The sequence below is a fragment of the Lissotriton vulgaris genome, chromosome 12 (genome assembly GCF_964263255.1).
Source record: "Lissotriton vulgaris chromosome 12, aLisVul1.2, whole genome shotgun sequence".
NCBI classification, from domain to species: domain Eukaryota; kingdom Metazoa; phylum Chordata; class Amphibia; order Caudata; family Salamandridae; genus Lissotriton; species Lissotriton vulgaris.
In genome coordinates this window covers 734,665,092-734,685,082 of record NC_141700.1, presented here as the reverse complement: position 1 = coordinate 734,685,082, position 19,991 = coordinate 734,665,092, and the positions used below count along the sequence as shown (strand labels likewise).

The following is a 19,991-nucleotide window of genomic DNA, read 5'->3' as shown; positions in this document are numbered from 1 at the left end:
GAGTCCAACAAAAAACACCTCAGTGTTAGAAGTTCTTTGTTTAGTTATTGTGTTTTCCAGTGTTGCGTAGCACTGAAAATACATTTTGATTTTCAAGTGTACACTTCACATTGAATGGGCAGACTCTGTGATTTGGTACTGTGGTCACTAAATAAATGCAGCATTGCAGTGTTTTGTGTCCTGAAATAGATTTGAGTCTATTGTTTGAAGTGTCCAATTGATCAACCACAGGAAGACAACTCAAACTACGCATTTTGAATGGCAGAAGTTTAGAGGTAAAACTTTGATGGCAACCCTGGCCGAGACACCCAGTGTCTGAGTTTGTTTTGTGTTTGAAGAGGAAGGAGTCTTCTAAATATTTTCATGTTCTGTCTTAGGAGAAAGAGAAGAGGATACTAGTGCGTAGCCTGGAGTCGGAGAAGCAGCGTGAGCAGGTCCTGCAGTCCCAGCTGGACGAAGCAGTATCTGCACTTCACCAAGAGCAGAAACGTCTGGAGACTCTAAGAGCTACGCTGGAGGAAGAGCAAGAATCCTGGGCCCGAAAGGAGAGGCAGCTGGAGGAACGTTATCGGGGACTGCAGGAGGAGTCTGAGAGACAGCTGGAGAGCGAGAAGGTGAGCTAAAAGCTGGAAGACCGGTTCAAATTAAAAGCCTTAACTAGCAGAGATTCTTCGGTTACCTGGAAAATGAAGGTCTTTAAATAGAAAAGTTGGAAAAACAGATCATGGGCAGCAAGAGAAGTTTACAACAACTGGAGGGTCACAAGGGGAGGCTTGACCAAATTTTCTCAGCATAACTCCTGGAAATTGTGCCAGTTCACAAGAAGGAAATCAGAAAATTGGTTGTTCCAAAGGAGGGGTGGTACTAGAAGGTAACGGATGGAACTTCAAAAGAGGGAAGGTAAGACTGCAATTAATAGCTTGTGGGAGGCAGTCTGGGATAGCTTTAACTCCAGTAATATAAACTATGATCAGAGGTGGGAAACCAAGAGCAACAACCTAAAGGGGACATGGGAGAAGTGCAAGGCTACTTCTTAGTTTTAAGGTGAACTGACAGCTACTGATGGGAAGGTTTGACTTTGTGGTGGTTTGATAGTATTAAGTGAAGGAGAGGTTGTTTGGAGAGCAGCGTAAGTGTGCACTAAATGGATTAACCAGTTCCCTGATCATTGCAGGGGTGAAAAACTGCAATGAGGATGGCAGGCTGACTACCTAGGAATCGAGAGAGGAGAAATAGACTCGACACATGATATGAAGTTTCAAAAGAGAATACAGACTGATTACCTAAGCACAAGTAGTGGGGAAACTGAATAGAGCTCAAAGACGGTCAGAGATGCAACGGAGATGGGTTTGTCATCTAACCTGTGCATTCTCATCCCAGGCTCGGTCCCAGAAGGATGCTCGACTGGCTCTGGATGCCAAGCAGACGGTGATGTCTGTCCAAGGACAGGTGCAGAAGCTGGAGAGTGAGTTGGATGCTACCCGCCGGGAGAGGGATAGCCTCCAGATGGATATTACACTATTGAAGGTAAATATTCTCCTTCTGGAGCTGTGCACCTACTCCTGGGAACATTGGAAAAGGGAATCCTAGAATGTCTGTGGACTTGTCTTTTGTATATCATTTTGTGGATACTGCTGAGTTAAAGTTCTCAGACTTGGTTCTGAATACTGTTCTTTGGTATCGGAAGTATGGTGATACTCGTAATGATGCCCACTTTCCCTGCGTGCAATTTGTAGGGCATTCTTACCTCAGTACTGTATTAAAGGTAACACACTGCTGAAGCGCCATGAAATGACTTTTTTCGATCCCATAGGCCCGCCACGAGTCCCAGAAGATAAAGCTGCAATCCGAACTCAGGGTGGCTCTGGAGCAGCAAGTTACAGAACGCTTGTCAGAGGTGCACGATGGCAATGCACGCCAGTTGGCATCCGTGCGTGAGCAACACAGGTACAAATACATGTTAAGTGTTTCCACCCCACGGAAACATTAGTTTGGTATGTTGTGTTGGGGCATTAGTGGTGCTCGTTCCTCAGTAATAAAGTGCTCCTCCATAATTGTTTTATTGCTTGAAGGGGTTAGCCAGGTATACTAAATGGAATGGCCACTGCAGCATTAAGCTAATCTGCCTATTCCCCTGTGAACTTTAGGGCTGCCTTCACCTATGCAATAAGCAGTTCTTCAAGGTTTTGGAGGGAAGAGTGTTAAGGATTGAGCACAGAAACCGACACTGGAGCTGCAGTACACACAGAGCACTATCTCAGGGAGATATGGTTGAAAATTTGGCACCGCAGGATTGGACAAACGGAAACCACTTTCACAAAGACTGATTGCCCCAGTATTGGAACTTTCATAGGTTCCCATAGCTTGTATCATTCCCCGTCGTTGGAATGGAAGTCTCTGTAACAAAATAACATAGCAGTAGGTACAAAAGAGAAAGGCCTAGACCTAATTTCCTTTTGTAGCCTATCCACCTTTTTGCAAAAGAGACAAACTAAGCATCAGCCAATCAGAAGAGCCTCACCCTATAGAACCCTCCTGAGAACCTCCGCCTCAGATTTTCTACCGCACATAGTGCTAAGGGAGTCTCCTTTGAGCTCTGCTCACTTCAACTCTATTTGAGGATTTTTTCAGCATTTCTTCTTCAGGATTGTTAGATGTTTCTTCTAGAAATGTCTGACAAGGAGAGAAAAGCCCTTTTCAAGTCTTTTTCCACCTGTGGCAAGAAAAGGCTATATGTGGAAGACCGGCATAAGGACTGTATTTATTGCATGTATCCAGATCATAAGGCTCCAGACTGCAAGATCTGCAGCACCTTCTCTTCGAAGACCCTCCGGGACTGTGATGGTCACCTCCTAACTTGGCTCCAGAAATTAAAGTCAAAGGAAACTCGGTCAAGCGACAGTGAGGACTCTTCTTCTGCAACTTCATCTAGAAGGTCAGTCAAGAGGGGTAGTGCTTCCCCCTTCCCCTTCTGTGGAGCGTCCAGTTAAGGCCTCAAAAAAGACCCCCAATGAGTCTGAGAGCATGAGTCCTAGTAAATCTCCTCAACACGGTGTAAAGGAGAGGGAAGGACCATCTACACCTGCAGCAGTGATGGAGACTGCTAAGACATTTAAGAAGCCATGTTCTGTCATCTGAAGTCTGAGAAAGGCTCCATATTGTCGATGACGCTACAGAAGACTCCTTCGAAGGCGTCTAAATCTCAGGTGGGAAAAGTTATACCGTCAACGGGCTCATCGACGGTACAGTTGGCGTCGACGGGAGTGTCTACTATAGTTACATCGACAAGGATGTTGACGAGAGTGTCAACAGCGACGACTACGAGTATGTCGTCGGTGGTGATGACTGTCGTCGACTAGCGTCTGCGATCATGACTACGATGGGAGTGCCGACGGTCTTGTCCAGGGCGTTGTCATCGACTCGCATGTCGTCGACTATTCACCCGTCGACGGTGGATCTTCCGTCGAGTTTTTCTTGATAAACGCCATCGCCGACTGTACCGTCGACTATGTCATCGTCGACAGAAGATTACAATTTCCGTAAAGGATAACACAGGACATGTTTCCAAGGAGGGTTACCCCCTTGCCTCCCACTCTGTTACTGGAGGAAGAAGATGATTCTGATGGGGATGATCAGGACTCTTTTGGGTATGCACATAGTCCTTCTCAGTTGTTGGTGAAATGCCAGGAGACTGACTCTGAAGGCGAGTTTCTTCATGAATGCTCTTACCACCAGTCTTATCAGTCAAGAGAGCGTAGGCCACAAGATGGTGTCGGTTTCTTCCTCTTGGCGGATCTCCATGGCATGTTGCAGGACTATAGGGCCAGAATTTCTCAGGCTCCACCTCCACATCAACCTCCTGGAACTCAGGGCAATCCAGCTGGCGCTCCAGGCGTTTCTTCCACGACTGCAAGGGTCGGCGGTTCCCGTCTACACGGACACCACCATGGCCATGCACTACATAAACCAGGAAGTGGGTACCAGATCTCTTCTGTTATGTCAGGAAGCCCAGAAGATTTGGAAGTGGGCGATCCTACACGGAATATCACTGCAAGCAGAACACCTACCAGCAATTTCTCGCTACAGGCACACTGCATCTGGACCTTTTCTCTGGTCATCCAGGATTGTCAAGCAGTTTCTCAAAGGCTTATTTCGAATCTTTCCCCCGGTGAGGCCTCCGCCTCACACATGGCATTTGAATTTAGTTCTCACACAGCTGATGAAACATCCCTTTGAACCGATTCATCGGTCAGACCTGAAATTTCTTTCATGGAAACGGGCACTTCTTCTTGCTCTCACATTGGCAAGACGCATTGGGGAATTGCAGGCTTTCACAATACAGGAACCTTTTCTCTCATTAAAAGGAATACTGTACTTCAAGGACTAATCCAAGGTTCATACCAAAAGTACCTTCAGACTTTCATCTCAATGAACCAGTGATTCTCAAATCTTTCTTTCCTCATCCTTCCACGCCAGCGGAAAGATCAGTACACTCTCTGGATATGCAGCAGTGCTTGAATTTTTTTATCTGGATCGCACCAAAGGATTTCGTAAATCTTCTCAATTATTCATCGCATTTAGTGCTCTTCGCAAGGGCCTCCCCCCTGTCAAAGCAGCGTATTGCTAGATGGATCTCCAGTGCCATTCTACACTGTCACTCTGCAGCGGGCAAACCTCTACAAGGTGGGATTAGAGCACACTCCACAAGATCCCTGGCATCCTCTACGGCTCTTTGCAGGAGTGCAGATCAAAGACATTTGCAGAGCAGCGACTTGGAGCAGCACGCACACCTTCACGAAGCATTACTGCCTCGAATCCTTGGGACAGGATGACACTGCTGTGGGCCAGGCAGCCCTGAGGAACCTCTTCCATTGAGCGGTGAGCTTTCCCTACTACCCTTCTGTATGAGAGTAGGGTCTGCTATCCTATGGTCACCCCAGATTTTTGGTTTTTGCTTTACTGGTTTTCGACTTAATGTGGCTGTGGGCCTGCCAATCAGACCCACAGCCTGCTGTTCTCTCTCTAAAGTTATGCCAAGGCACTTTAGGTGCCTTACCAATTGGAACATGGATCACCTTGTGAGCCCCTGTACAGTGTACTCTAGGTACCCAGGGCATAGGTGCATCCAAGGCCTACCAGGGGCTGCAGCACATATTGTGCCACCCCTGGCCTGGCCTTACTATTTGACACAACTGGCTGACCACTCCGCTGGGGCAAGGTGGTGTAATCACCCTTTGCTTTAGGTATAGTATCTCTAACACATACAAGGACACACAGTAACCTATAAGTCACTCCTATGGCAGGCCTTATCAATCCTGGAGGCAGAGTGCTCAGTTATGTGTGAGATGGTGCTCTAGCATGAGCTGAGCTTGTCTGCAGCTTTCGAAGCCATGTCCTTAGATGTTTCCTGATAACGTCATACCATATACTCTTGTGCATTATGAACCTCGCAGTTAAATGCTAACTCTGGTTTGACATTATCAAAACATGTCGATTAAGGTGTCATACGAATTGGAATACTACCCCCTCGCCAATCCTGGCGACGGGGGTAGCATTCCACCCTTCTAGAGGGACACGACCTGTACAGAACCCCGGTTAAAGTTAAACAGAGCCTCAGCATCACAAAATGGATGCTGCCACCAAAGACACAAGTCTGATCTCCTGCTGCTGGGAGTCCTTCCAGCGAGGGAGGCTTGGACAAAGTGTTTCCTGCCTTGGGAGGTGCTAGCACCACCCCAGACAGGATTTTGTGTATCTGGTTAGGTAGGGCTGAATAGAATCAGACATGCCCGGGGCACACAAGGTGTCCCCGTACATAGGCCAGTTCAAACCGGTGCTGGGGCACTCCAGCCCCAGCTCTGGCGTGAAACTGGACAAAGGAAAGGGGGTGTATCCTCACCCTTCCTGGTTCCACCCATAGGAGGGACCTAGTAGGTAGTCCAGCCCCTAGAATTGGTTTAAAAGTAGGAGCTGAGAACCAAGACTGCAGATTACCCTGAAATTCGAGTACAAGAAGAAACTCTGTACCTTCGACTCCCAGACATCTAACCGCACGATCCACAGTCCCTGCGAAGCTGAGACTAGTGGAGGTGACCTGAGATGTGGGACCGGACCTCTTGAAAAGTCCACGAGAAGCTGACTGCGCAGCACCTGAGGCACCCTCACCGCTGTGCTTGGGGTCTTGAGAAGCCCCACCACCGAGCTACATTTGCACCAAGGACCAGCCCTCCAGCTCTCACGAGATCTGCGTGGTGCCCTTCTGCTTTGTTCCACTCGATGCGCCTTCCCGGTTACTAGTCCGTTGGCTAGCCGCCATTTTGGCGACCAAACGACAACTTTCCACCGCTGGTCTGGTTGCTCCAGACTGGCCCTTGCTCCTCCCAAAAGCAGCAACCCCTCTGACCTTGCTGGTTAGAGTGAGAAGCCTGCTCTGTTTCCTGCGTGGCGTGCATTAGCCAAGGCCTGTTTGCTCCAATCAAGAAGCAGACTCCGCCATCAACTAGAGCCTACGTGGGACAGCTCGTGAGTGACTCCTGGTCGTCATCATCGCCTAGTCCACGCTACTGAAGAGACAAGCTTCACGACATCACCTGTTGGCACCCGACAAGGCTTGGTTCCTTCCTGGTTCCACGCCGGTCACTGGCTGGTGACTGATCATTGTCCCCTCTGCTTTCAGGTCTTGATCGCTTCAGATCCACCCTTGGATCCACCGGAACTCTTCACTTCAGGTCGCCTGCAGCATCAACACTCCAAGGCTCCATCTGAACTCCTGCAGAATCCCGACACACTTTGGCTCCACTGCACCCGCTTTCTGTGGGTGAGGTAACGCTGGCACTCCAGTGCCCCCGAGTAGTTTAACAGTCCTAGTGTCCAGATTCCAAAGGGTTAAGTTCTAGACTGACCAGAAGACTTCCTACCTTCACTTTTACGCATCCATTGATTTCAATGTGAAATGCTCCTAACTTTGCGCACTGCAAACCAGATCCCGTGGGCCTCCTAGTTCCTAACTTGCGTTAATCCAGCATAGCCCCAGCGATGCCCTAGGCCTTACTTCCTTTCGACTCGTGGTACTTATACCACTTCTTTAGTATATGGTTTGTGGGGCCACCCGGGCCTATCCATATTTGTGCCACTTTTGTAACTTATCTATGGAATTGTTTTAACGTGTTTGCTTCTGTGCTCATAAAGAGTTCAGGGGACTATTTGTAGTAATAAATACATATATATTTTGAATATATATCCTGTGTGGTGTCCTTTTACTTGGTGTTCAAGGGGGTTACATATGGTAATACAGCTGGCTTCACATGCCGAAAGAGTTTAGCCTAAGACTGCTTTGTCCACACTACCACTAGGATAGCTGGTCTATAAGGTTGACTTACAACCAATCACCATAAGGGTTGTTTGGACTGATAGAAGGTGGTCACTAGAACTAGTGAACATCCTATATCAGGCCAACTTCTCACACCCTCCTTTCTATTTTACACTTTTTGTATGATTGGTACTGATTTCTGTCTCCATGTATATGGAGGTATTTATTTGTTTCTTATGACAATATGAATACTAAGGTATTTCAATGTTTGTCACAAAATGTGTTTTATTACTTGCTGCTAGCTACTCTGATACAAGTTATGGGAATCTATGAAAGTTCCAATACTGGGGCAAGAAAACAAGTTTCTTACCTGTAACTTTGGTTCCCCAGTATTGGTAACTTTCATAGATTCCCATGCTCTTCCCCTGAGAAAGCTCAGCCTTCAGTAGATATAGTTACTGTTACACAAAGGCTAAGAAAATCTGAGGTTCTCTCAGGGGGGTTCTATGGGTTGAGGCTCTTCTGATTGGCTGATGCTTAGTTGTGGTCTCTTTTGCAAAAAGAGGTGGATATGCTACAAAAGGAAATGAGGCCTAGGCCTTTTTTCTTTCTCTTTTGTACCTACTGCTATATTATTTCGTTACAGAGACTCCCATTCAGACGACGGGGAATGATACAAGCTATGGGAATCAATGAAAGTTACTAATACTGGGGAACCAAAGTTACAGGCAAGTAACTTGTTTTCTTTCTGGTTTTCTGCAAGGAAAATAGCCAGACCCTTCCAATGTTTATCAAAGCCAGGCAACCTCTGCAATCCCTTGGCCCTCCATCTGTAGCATCTTCTGCCACATACGTGTCCTTTGTAGCAAAGGAAACAAAGCCCTGCCTTCAAGACCATTTCAGATTGAATCTATCACAGTATATAATCTGATAACGTAGTCAAACGAATACCATGTGAGTGCTGATCCAGCTTGGTGTGAGAGGGAAAAATGGAGCAGGTGCAAAGTAAGGCACCCATTATCTAGAACATGCATTGATCGAGACTGTGCTGATTCTTCGCTAATTTAGGAATGCACTAAAGATGCAAAATTTTAAAAAACATTGCATCATGACAAGGTAACAGTCCACCTTTGCTCACCTTTCCTCTCAAAATACAGCTTACCTTCCATTCACTGACTAACTTTGCCTTTTGATAGTACACTGCCCTGTAGCTTGTCTAGATTTTTTCTATGCAAATACCACAAATACATACATATACATTAGTAAGAAAATTTGAGAATTTGATGCCCTTGAAGGATGTGCTAGTTAGAAGCACTGATCCACTAAATTCTTTTGCCTGCTTTCGAGGAAGTACAAGCAAAGCACACAGAGCAAAGTATATCTGACCTAGATATCTGTCAAACAGGCTGGTCCAAGATGAATGTCCCTTGCAAGGAGAATCTTTTGGTGTTTTCTAAAGGCAGTGTGGGTACCTGGAAGGGTGCTGGAGAATGAGTTGGTATGAGCGTGAAAGATTTCAAGATTCTTAGGGTTTAACCATAGAAAGATGGTACAATATTTCCTAAAGCCTGGAGTCTGTACAAAGGTTTGTAGAGACAAAAGCTCCCAAGCATGTTATATTTGTGTTGGGTAATGTGGAGGACCTACCTGTACCACATTCTGGGCACCTACTAGACCATTTTATGAATGGACCTGGAATCAATGAGTAGCAAAAAACTTTAGGATATATGGTCAAAGCCAAATCTTCACAATTTTTTTATGTAATTGCCATGTATTAATTTATGCATGTACATACTGAGATGTACAAATTGGGTTATATATGTTTATCAATCGTACATTAAACATATTGCAATTTTAACAAACCACCAAAACCGGTCAGCATGGTAGGATCACAATTGCCTTAATATAAATCACAGCATTGTAAGAGCATCTATTATGATTACACCAGGTGTATGTATTATAACTTCATCACATTGTTAGCAATTCCCAACGTCTACATTGATTTAAAGGATATCCACAAAACCAATAATCTAACCCCTATGAAGGAGTTGTTACATTTCTCGGCATCTATGCTATGCTGGGTGCGACTCTGCCAAGTAAAGGCTAACAATCTTAGTCAATACACTAAATGTTATAATGTTCTGTATGATAACTAGGTCTGTAACAATATTTGGGTTTCTCTGATTAGCGTACTTGGTGGAGCTTGTTTGTAGGGTGTCTCAACTATGTGTGAGCTTCGTCCCCTCTTGTAGGAGTATTATTGTTTGACTGTAGTCTGCACAGCCGGGTCTGAACTAGTTCCCATGTGTCTTTCGGCCTAGACTGGGTCGGCATTCATTCCCAATATGTGGACATCTGATTCTGGCAAAAGCTAATGTCAGGTGTCCAAGTTTTAATAGAAGGTCAGCGTTTATCTCCTCAGTTCATTGCAGCCCTGCGTTTAGCCAATAATCAATAGAGCATGTAGTTTCCTTTTTTTCAGGTGGTGTCTTTTACATATCCCAATATGCCTACCTGGTGGATGGTGTTGCATTAATTTCGAATATGGAGTTTATCCTGCTGAAGATGCCCGACCAATATTTATTCTGGGTGGGCAATGCCAAGCCATATGCAGAAAGGGTGCTTTGTCAGCCTTGCATTTCCAGTCTTTGTCATCGGGTCTTAGCCCCATGCGATACAGCTGTATCGGTTTCCTGCAAAATCTATGTAAAATTTTAATTAAACGCAATTTGTAGTGGGGGGGGGGGGGTATAATAATTGTAGCTGTCCACAGCAGAAGGTGCCTTGTTAATCTGTGATCTGAGGGTGTAGTTCCGCGCTCCAGTCCATCGCCTTTGGCTTAATTAACGGCGCAAAAAAAACACAGGTGCCCACACACTTTGTTTATAATGCAATTATTCCATAGACCAAATGCAAAAATTCATTAATTCAGGTCAGGTGCTTTTATTTATACCTATCACTTGTGTTTTTAGTAATATTTTTTTTAGGAAATTTTACTTTCTTTGGCAAAAGAAGAGTACATATAGAACATATTTACACATATATCACCATAACATGTCAAACAAGGCAAACTTTACAAAAAGATACTTTACAAGAAAATACACATAGCAAAAGTGCATCCAAATGACAATAGACATTAACATTCCATTCATATTTTCAATGTTTCCAAATCAATTTCTTGTTCCAAAACCATACCAGAAAGCAACGTGAAATGACAAGAGCAACAAAGCGTATGTCTATTTTTCTGTGACACTTGATGAAATAATTAGTTCTCGTGGATATGCCGACGCATTTCAGGTTCGAGTAACCAGTTCCCAAACCCTCATCAGGGCTTTGTTATTTTTCTGTATGTTTTTGATCAGGCGGGGAATATTTTCATATGTCACTGAAGACTCGCTATTTAGTGGGTCTCTGTATTGCAACTTTTTTTCTCAGAGTGCACCATCCGGCGCCACGGGGAGGGGAGGAAAAAGCCTTTATCCCGAGTCTCGGTCAGGTTGATGCTGCGGCTTCTGGGGCTGATGGCCTCCTGCATCCTTCTGGTGCATCACGCCTGGTGGCGGATGCGATCTCTGCAGTGGGACCTGAAGTTTCAGTAGGTTCGCAGTAGAGGGCAGACATTACCAATTCCGTGTCCTACCGTTCGGACTCAAATCGGCGCAACGCATTTTTACGTAATGCCTTTCTCCGGTGGCTGCATATCTCCGACAACGCCACCATCCGATCTTTCCCTATCTGGATGACTGGCTTGTCAAAGCTCCCTCTCTTGAAGGCGCGACCAGGTCTTTCAACGCCTGTCTGCAGCTTTTCAATCGGCTGGGACAAACACTCAATCAGGACAAGTCAGTCCTCCAGCCTTCTCAGCAAATAACATTCCTGGGTGCTACTCTCCACACGATCCAGAAGAAAGCTTTTCCATCGCAAGAGCGTCCTAACAAACTTCTGTACTTGGCAAACCACTTCCAATCCAAAAAGTCTCTCTGTACGCCTTTTCAAATCCCTTCTCGGAATGTCTTCCTGCATTCTACTGATTCCTCACTGTCGCCTCCACATGCGCCCTCTCCAAGAGGCACGGTCTGCTCAATGGGTTCAATGCTAAGGGTCATTCGACGATGTCATCTGGGTGACTCCTCAAATGGTCATGGCTCTACAGTGGTGGACTCTTCTTCAGAACCTTTCTCAAGGCTTGCCTTTCTTGCTTCCAGCTTCTCCACATACCTTCACAACAGATGCACCCCTGGAAGGTTGGGGAGCTTTCCTCCAAGAACTCCAAATCCGAGGAAAATGGTCTATTTCTGAACGGAAACTTCACATAAATCTCCTCTAGCTGCGAGCCTTCTAACTTGCTCTTCTAGCGTTCCTTCCCAGGATCAAAAATTCTCTAGTGCTTAACCGGATGGACAATACCACGACAATGCACTATTTAAACAAGCAGGGAGGTACTCCTCTCGCGAATCAAAATTCTGGAACTGGTTTCATCACATTTCCCTTTGAGCAGAATATGTCCCAGGAACAGACAACGTTCTGGCTGACTCTTTAAGCAGGCAACAAACCAAGTGCCACAAATGGGAATTGAATCAGTGGACTCTCAACCGCATATCCTCTCAATGGGGCACCCCTCTCTTGGACCTATTCGCTACCAAGCAGAACGGCAAATCCCAACACTTTGCAAGCTGGCATCCCCAAAAGGGATCTCTAGGAAAGGCCGTTTCGATCGCATGGTGCAACGTCTTTGCATACGCATTTCCACAGATTGCCCCTGATTCCCAGGGTCCTCAGGAAATTGAAAGCGGAACCTTGCACGCTCATCTTGATAGCTCCAGCATGGCCACTCCAACATTGGTTCACAGAGCTTAATCTTCTCTCCCTGGAACCGCCAATCCTGTTGAAACAGTTTCCCTCTTTTCACAATTAACCACCAACCGGTCCAACATCTGGATCCAGCATCTCAGATTATCAGCTTGGCTCCTGAGTTCAGAGAATTCCATAACCTAGACATTCCTCCGAACTGTAGAGCAGTTCTGGCTCTGGCTTGAGCAGACCGTACTAACAAAACCTATTCCTTAAAATGGAAGAGGTTCTGCATCTGGTGCAAGTCAAAGACACACCCTCTTTCATCTTCTCCAGAACAAATATTGCCTTACCTTATCCATCTGGCGAATTCTGGTCTTGCTCACGCTTCCATTACGGTTAACCTGGCAGCAATATCTAGTTTCAGGAGATCCTCTGCAGGCCCTTCTCTTTGGTCTAATAGGTTGATAAAACAATTTCTTAAAGGGCTCTTCAGGACGTTCCCTCCTGTAAAGACTTTACCTCTCACTTGGCAGCTCAACAGTTCTTGCTCAATATATCAAACATCCCTTTGAGCCGATACACAGAGCTGATTTTAAGTCTCTCTCCTGGAAAACAGCGCTCCTTCTAGCCCATACCTTGGCAAGGCGAGTGAGTGAACTTCATGCGTTTTCAATTCAAGACCCTTTCCTTCAGTTCAAACACTATGTGGTTATACTACGAACAACAAATCCTAAATTTGAGCCTAAGGTCCCGTCAGACTTTCATCTCAATGAGCCTATAGTCTTACGATCCTTTTTTCCAAATCCTCAAACGGTGGCGGAAAGAACCCCACATTCTCTGGATCTTAAACGCTACCTAAAATGTTACATTGACAAGACAGACGTTCCGCAAATCCAACCAACTTTGTGGCTTACCTTCAACCTAGAAAAGGTTTTCGACTCACTAAACAAAGTATCTCTCAGTGGATTTGTCACCAGCAAGCGGGGCAACCCCTGCGTTCCAAAGTTCGAGCCCATTCCACTAGAGCAATTTCTACCTCCATGGCACTCTTTGTAGGTGTTACCATTACAGACATTTGCAGAGCGCAACAGGGAAGACTCCACATACATTTACCAAGCATTACTGCCTGGATACAGAACTCATGAAAAATGCTGCAGTGGGATAAGCGGTGCTCCATCTATTTCATTAGAAGTGAACCCTTCCTTTCATCCCGCCATTTTTCTTCTATACGCACATTTCTCTATTGTGTTCCTTACTATTTTCTTTGGTTGCTTTTTGGTACCTTTCTATTTTCACCTTTGTTATCTAGTGAATTCATGTATACTGTACCACTCAATGTGCTCATCATTGCTTACTACACTGATTCAGGCATGTGAATCTATGAAAGATACCTGAATACTGGATAAGGAATGCGTTACTTGTAACTGCAGTTATCCAGTATTGGTACCTCTCATAGATTCACATGCAACCCACCCATCTCCCCTGGAAGGGCTCTCCTACGTCTCTCAGTAATACATCTACTTAGTACTGTGCTTACGAAAATCTGAGGGACTAGAGCTCCTTTCAGGAAGGTTCCAGAGGGTGATGATAGCTGATTGGCTCTACTCTAAAGTTTGGTCCTTTTACAAAAGGACATGGATATGTTACTAAGGTGAGGCCCTTGGCCTGTTACTCTATATGCCTAATGAGACATTACTTTATGTACTGAGGACTCCATCCCGACGACTAGGATTGATTCAAGCATGTGAATCTATGAAAGATACCAAAAATGGATAACTGTGGTTAAAGGGAAGTAACGCATTCCTCGTTGGTGATGCTTTGTGTTCGATTTGAACTTGAGTTGTACTGGGAAGATTACTTGTATAGAGGGTGGTGTTTGGTGTAGGCAAAATGAGGTCTTTAATGAGGTATAATATTGAAACCTTTCTAGTACTGTTTTTTGTTATATTAAGCTTTAGCTTGGCTAAGGGGCTGCATTGAGGATGGATATGCACCTTGCGCACGGATTCTAAAACATATTGGTGTGCGGGGCAGTGGTAGCTCATGTGCAGGCATATGAGCTGTAGATCATATGCTTTGCATAGATCACCATCTAGTGTTGGGTCCAGACGTTTGCACTTTGTTTTTCAAAGAAGTCTTTCCAGTCACGAGGTAGTTGACTCCTCCTTTCGGTAATAGTGCGCATGGGCATCGACTCCATTATTTTTTTTTCCGCAATCGATTTCGGATGTGAATTGTTGCGCTCTGGTTCGGCACCGTTATTTGGGTCCCCTTTGAAGCGCAATCCACTACCCTTGACGGTATTGTTTATCGATCGAGTTTCCCATTCTCCGCCAATAGTTTGCATCTCGAACATTCAATCTGAAAATTCGTGGAAGGCTGTTGGGCCTACCCGCTCCGGGATCGGTAGAAGCTTATGAAACAGACTCCATTCAAGTTATGTCCAGGGTGTCGCGTTAAGTTTCCGCGCACGACTTGCACGAAGTGTGCAAACTTTGCCTATCCTCGGAACACGACGAGAGACTGCTACGTGTGTCGGTTGTTTTGGTCAAAGAAAACTCTCTGTGATAGTCTGCCTCAACGTCGTGAAATGTACCACCAAAACAACTCTGCACCGGACCTCCTTGGAGAATAGTCTGAACAAGAAGAATCGCAAGCGCAGGATGCCGAAATGGAGGAGCACGTCTCCGAAGCAGACTCTGATGCTGAAAACCTCACACCAGGATAACAGATCGTGAGTAAAGAGACTGCGTTTCCATACCATCTCCTTTAGCATTTGCAATGCAATAGGTCTTGCATGATTTAGTTTAAGCTATCTGCACTGCAAATGACAATTTAATTTACATTTTAAAACCAAAAACCTAAGTAAGTCATTGTCATTTACAATGCCAGTAGCTAAAACTTACGTAAATGCGAGACCTATTGCATTGCAAAAGTCTGGGGCCTATGCTAGCTACCAGCTGGGGCGGTCCCCGAGGCGGGAGTTCTCCTGAGCGAGCCATAGGTGCGGCAGCTGATGACCAGGGTCAAAGGGGCTTCATTTCAGTGCGTCATTCACCACAAGTGCAAATCTATTTGCTACAACCTAGCAGGTGAAGAAAAATGCTGTGATACCTGAAATTCAATGGTAGGGAAACCCGCATAACATAGTAGAAGGGAACCCTTCTTAATTCTAACATGGATGCGCATCTAGAAAACAATATAATTTGGTGGTATGTATAATATTGACACCTTGATGTCCTCTTGATTGTGTGCACCAGCCTTGCAGGTGTCCTGTCACCTGGTTTATGGCCACGTTCATCGCCATTGACTATGGAGCACTGGTGAGCAGTGACTTCAGCTGAAAACCGGCTTGCATAATGGAAAACACGAATGTCACCTGAAGAAAGTATGTTTGGTAAGCTGCGTCAGCAGTCAGGGTGATAACAGTTAGGTTAGCGCTCTTAACATTTGCACAGCACACAAGGACTCTCAGCACCAATTAATCTGGCATATGACATCCCTTGCAGGTGTGGACGAAAGTAATTTATATATTTCCTACTAGCGATAGCTATAGTTAGGACCCATGTATGTCCTTGTTCGCGCTGCAAGTCAAAGTTTTTGTTGCTTTTTTATATGTATATACAAAGGTGCTCGCCCATAATAGTGACCTCATGCATCACATGGTCATAAAAAGGAAAAACCTACTATTAAAGGTATGTTTTCTAATCAGTCAACTGGTAGAAATGATTACATAATTCTTTCAGCATGAATGCAAAATATAAACCTCATAAAAGCCTCTTTAAAATGACCTAAGGGAAGCCAATTGCTTTACTAACAAAACAAACTTAAAAAAATACAAAAAGTATTATCCGCATATGTAGTGACATGCTGTAGTGATATCCCAGAAAGTTGTATCTGATCATATTAAACCATTAAAAGTCTGAATCTGGGCAGAAAAGTGTTACGCTCTGGGTGTGCTCACGGTTTTTTGGGAGGGCACTATAAACACTATTAGCAGTCGCTGTGAAAACCACTGCACAGACAGCGACAGTTCGGTGTGTGTCCTCAAAAGCAGGAGACTCCCGCGGAGCAGTTATAAGACTGGTCACTTATCTTTTTGACTTGACCAGAGTCAGTTGTTTGAAACTATTTAATGGGCATTTAAAGTAGGATCACCAGTTTCCTATTTCTAGTCACAAAGTATCTATCTGTATTATCTTAAAAAAGCGGACGTACAATTTTAGTGGCGGTATCATTTTATGAAAGAAAAGAAAATCTCGGTGATGTACAGTAATTGGATCGGACTGCGACGTTTTTCCTGCTCAAAGATAACTGAACAAGGGTGTGTGATGCCCTATAAACGTTTTTTTTTCTTTTGCTAGTAACCCTGCATGTGCGCCGTCTAGTAGCTAATCTGAGATTATCAGGCGTTTCTAAGAAACTGCGGGTGCAAAGCAGAAACTGGTGGGGGAGTGCAGCCGAGAACGGGGACACGCTTAGTTTACCTTGCGGGAGCGAGCGCGATAATTGCTAACACATGGCCCCGCTGTTCTCGCCCACAAGGGAAATGCCAAACGTGCACGCGTTGCAATGCAAAATGTGCATTTTTTGCCCAAAAAGCTGATTGATTCCAAAAGGTCTCCAGTCCCTCCTCTGCCTTCGGGCCTGGGTCTGCACCAAGTAAAGGTTTCAAGTACTCTGCGCCGAAACATAAACAGCCTTTCAGCTCGGACTGTATCTGTGCCGGTGCCGACCCGAAACCTTTGGTGTCAAACTAAACACCTTCTGGTTTCTGTGCCACTGTTGAGTAAACCTAAACCTTCGGTGCAGAAAACTTCAGAACTTACAATGCCAAAACCAGCATTTCTTTGGAAATGTCACCAATTTTTGCCATCCATATTAGAAGTGACATAATCTAGTCTATCCTTTGCTTCTGTCAAAGTTCCTCTTTCTGCTATTTCAAGATGTTGAAGAACCCCAAATGCAATTCATTGTATTCAGAAAAGACATTCAGGGCTTTCATAAGAGGCCTTTACATAATCTTTTCTCCTTAAGTGAGATTGCACAGAATTGGGAGATAAATACCGTTGTAGTAGCATTGGTGCTCCTTTTGAACCTGTTCATAAGTCGGATATAAAACATCTTTCATAGAAAACTTAATACCTGCTGTCAATTTTTTCCACAAAGAGGAATATTGAATTTCATGCCCTTTCTTGCAAGGAACCTGCTTTTTGAGGGACCAGGTCACCTTAATAACTAACCCTGATTGAGTTCCGAAAGTCCCCACATGATTTGAATTAAAGCATTTTGCTGCCAACGTTTTTCCAAATATAAGCACTGGGTCAAAGTGCTTTACATTCATTGGATATCAAAAGCTGTATCAAATGTTACCTTCAGCACACTAAATACTACCAAACATTCAGTGATTGAAGTCGTTGGTCCATCAAATATAGGCAGACCCATTACAAATCATTCTTTGCTTCTTTGGCCTTGTAGGAATTTGGTTCTTTATATAGTATAACAAAAAAGCATTCTGTTTAGAGTCTAAGTATTCGCTTGCGAGTGGACAGGGGCTTGCTGTAGCAATCCCAAGGTGCTCTCTTACGTAGTAGTGTCTTCGGGCAGCCTTAGGTTCATCAGAAAGGAGTGTTGGACATATACAAATACACACAGTCAAATGGTACAAACCATTCAATACGCAGATCCACACGAATTTATAAAAACACGTGTGTGTGTGTGTGTGTGTGTGTGTGTGTGTGTATATATATATATATATATATATATATATATATATATATATATATTGGCACCAGAATCAATACGATCAGGTAAGTACGTTCCGAGAACAATACTTTTCATTTTCAAAAGTCGACCATGCACTTTTCAGATGCTTCAATGTTATCCTAAAGAGGAGAAACCAATACGGCATGAACGTTTTTTACATCAACAAGACCAATCTCCTAGACTTAAGGTCCGTATGTGGCAAGGTCGAAGGCCGCACCAAGAGGTCTCACTTGGCGGCACTGGGGTGACCAGTTGCAGAGGTGCAATTCAGCGTCAGGTGCCCAATGTTAGTCAATGGGGATCAGTCTGGTCAGAAAGGGGCTCCAGGTTAAACTGTGAGGCCAGTCTGTCTGAACCAACAAGGGGATCTGGTTTCACGATGCTCGGGGACACCTTTGATCCTCTTCTCCTGAGGCTGGGGCTGCTGGGTGCAGAGGTACTTTGAGGCATCAGGTTTTGCCGGTCATGTTTCCTCACAGGTCTCCTGGGGTTCCTGCAGGATGCAGGAAAGCAGCTCGGCTGCTCTACTGGAGATTCTGGATCTGTTGGTGCAATTGTCGGACAGCAAACAGGCCGGCAGAGTTGGCACCAAGTAGGCTGCTAGTCTTCTGTGCTTGCTGTTGGCGACTCTTCATTGTCAGTTGTCTTCTTTTAGGTCAGCAGGATCTGATTTCCTAAATACGTTTAGGCGTGTTAGGGGAGTGTACGTTAGTAGCCAATCGGCTACTTACCCCTGGGGTCTCCACGCCCCCCAATATAACCACTTCTTGTGGGAAATGGGCATAACCCTGTCCAGCAGTTCACAAAGATGGCAGACTTTTGATGTTCGTATTCTTTACAGGTAGCCCACCTTGGGGGTGGAACTAGCCTGAAGGTAATCGTACCTCTCGGACTACAAATGTTCCCACCTGTCCAGTTGCCAATTTGGCCCTGGTCACAGGAGCTTGGTATCAATTCCTGCAAGGGAAGCCAGATTCGCCTGCCAAAGGGGGTGGGCTCTTTGAAGCTCCCTGCCTTGGGATGCTAATTTGCAGGTCATCCTGTGGTAGAGTATATGAACCTGCTGCCCTAGCAGGCTTTGTTCGGACCTCCTGAGAGCAATGGCCCTCACCCCTGGGATCACACTCATCGGTGATGCCATACTGACTAGGACCAGTCCATCAACACTAGTAGTTGGTAGGTTTTCAGGGGCACCTCTATGAGGCCCTCTGGTGGCATGTATTAATAAATTCATCACTAAAATCTGTGTGGGTTTCAGAATATGAGATGTCTGATACCAAACCTCTCTAGTTTCAGTGAAGCCATGTAGCTGGGGAACTTGTTTTCTCCATTGTCCGGCACATGTACTTAAAATGGTTTCCCTGGTCACTTGTAGTGGCAGCAATTGAGCTGACCAGCACAGGGGCAAATCTGCTCATACAAGATATGTCCACACATGTAGTATGGTGTACCCTGCTGAAAGGCCTACTGTAGGGGTGACTTAGGCTGCATGCAGTGTTTGTGGGCATGGCACACAGGGATGTGCGCCATGTTTCACTTTGTCTGCACCAAGACACGCAGCTTACAATGGCAGTCTGCATGTGCTTAGTGAGGGGTCTCTTAGGGTGGCACAATTATTGCTGAAGGCCTTAGGGACCCCATTTAGTACCCCATGCCCTAGGTGCCAGTGGTTTTCTTTACTAGGGACTTGCAGAGTGTTCTAAAGGCATTGCCGTTTGGGGTACAATTTTATCGACCGAGATCTGGCACTGGGGACCTGGTTAGCAGGAACACAGTGCACTTAGTCAAAGTTGCATCGAATGCCAGTCAAAGTGGGGATTACAATGTCAAAAAGGGCGCTTTCCTACAGGCCCATAACATCATGCAGGCACACAGTCATCCAGGACTATGTCCTCAGCAATTGCTGTGTTGACAGGTGTCCTGCTTAAAGACCTCTGCAGAGCATCTGCATGGAAGACCACTTGTGCTTTCTCCAAGCACTGCTACATCAACATTGATGCTGAAAAGGAAAGTCAGAGGGAAGGGCAGTGCTTAGAAACCTTGCCTCCTAATGTATGCCTTATGCTCAGCATTCACTTGTTCATTGTCTTGATTAAAACTGCTCTTGTTTTCCTAATCCAAG

General features: G+C 45.2%; 1 protein-coding gene across 5 annotated transcripts in view; it reads left to right on the top strand.

Moving 5' to 3' along the window:
- CNTROB (centrobin, centriole duplication and spindle assembly protein) overlaps nucleotides 1-19,991 on the top strand; it is a 189,485-nt gene that overhangs the window by 80,819 nt on the left and 88,675 nt on the right. For all 5 annotated transcript variants that reach the window (XM_086946030.1, XM_086946032.1, XM_086946028.1 and 2 more), the window contains exons 9-11: nucleotides 378-614; nucleotides 1,381-1,527; nucleotides 1,814-1,947. In XM_086946030.1, coding sequence (XP_086802156.1) covers nucleotides 378-614; nucleotides 1,381-1,527; nucleotides 1,814-1,947 — 518 coding nt within the window. The remainder of the gene's footprint in view (nucleotides 1-377; nucleotides 615-1,380; nucleotides 1,528-1,813; nucleotides 1,948-19,991) is intronic.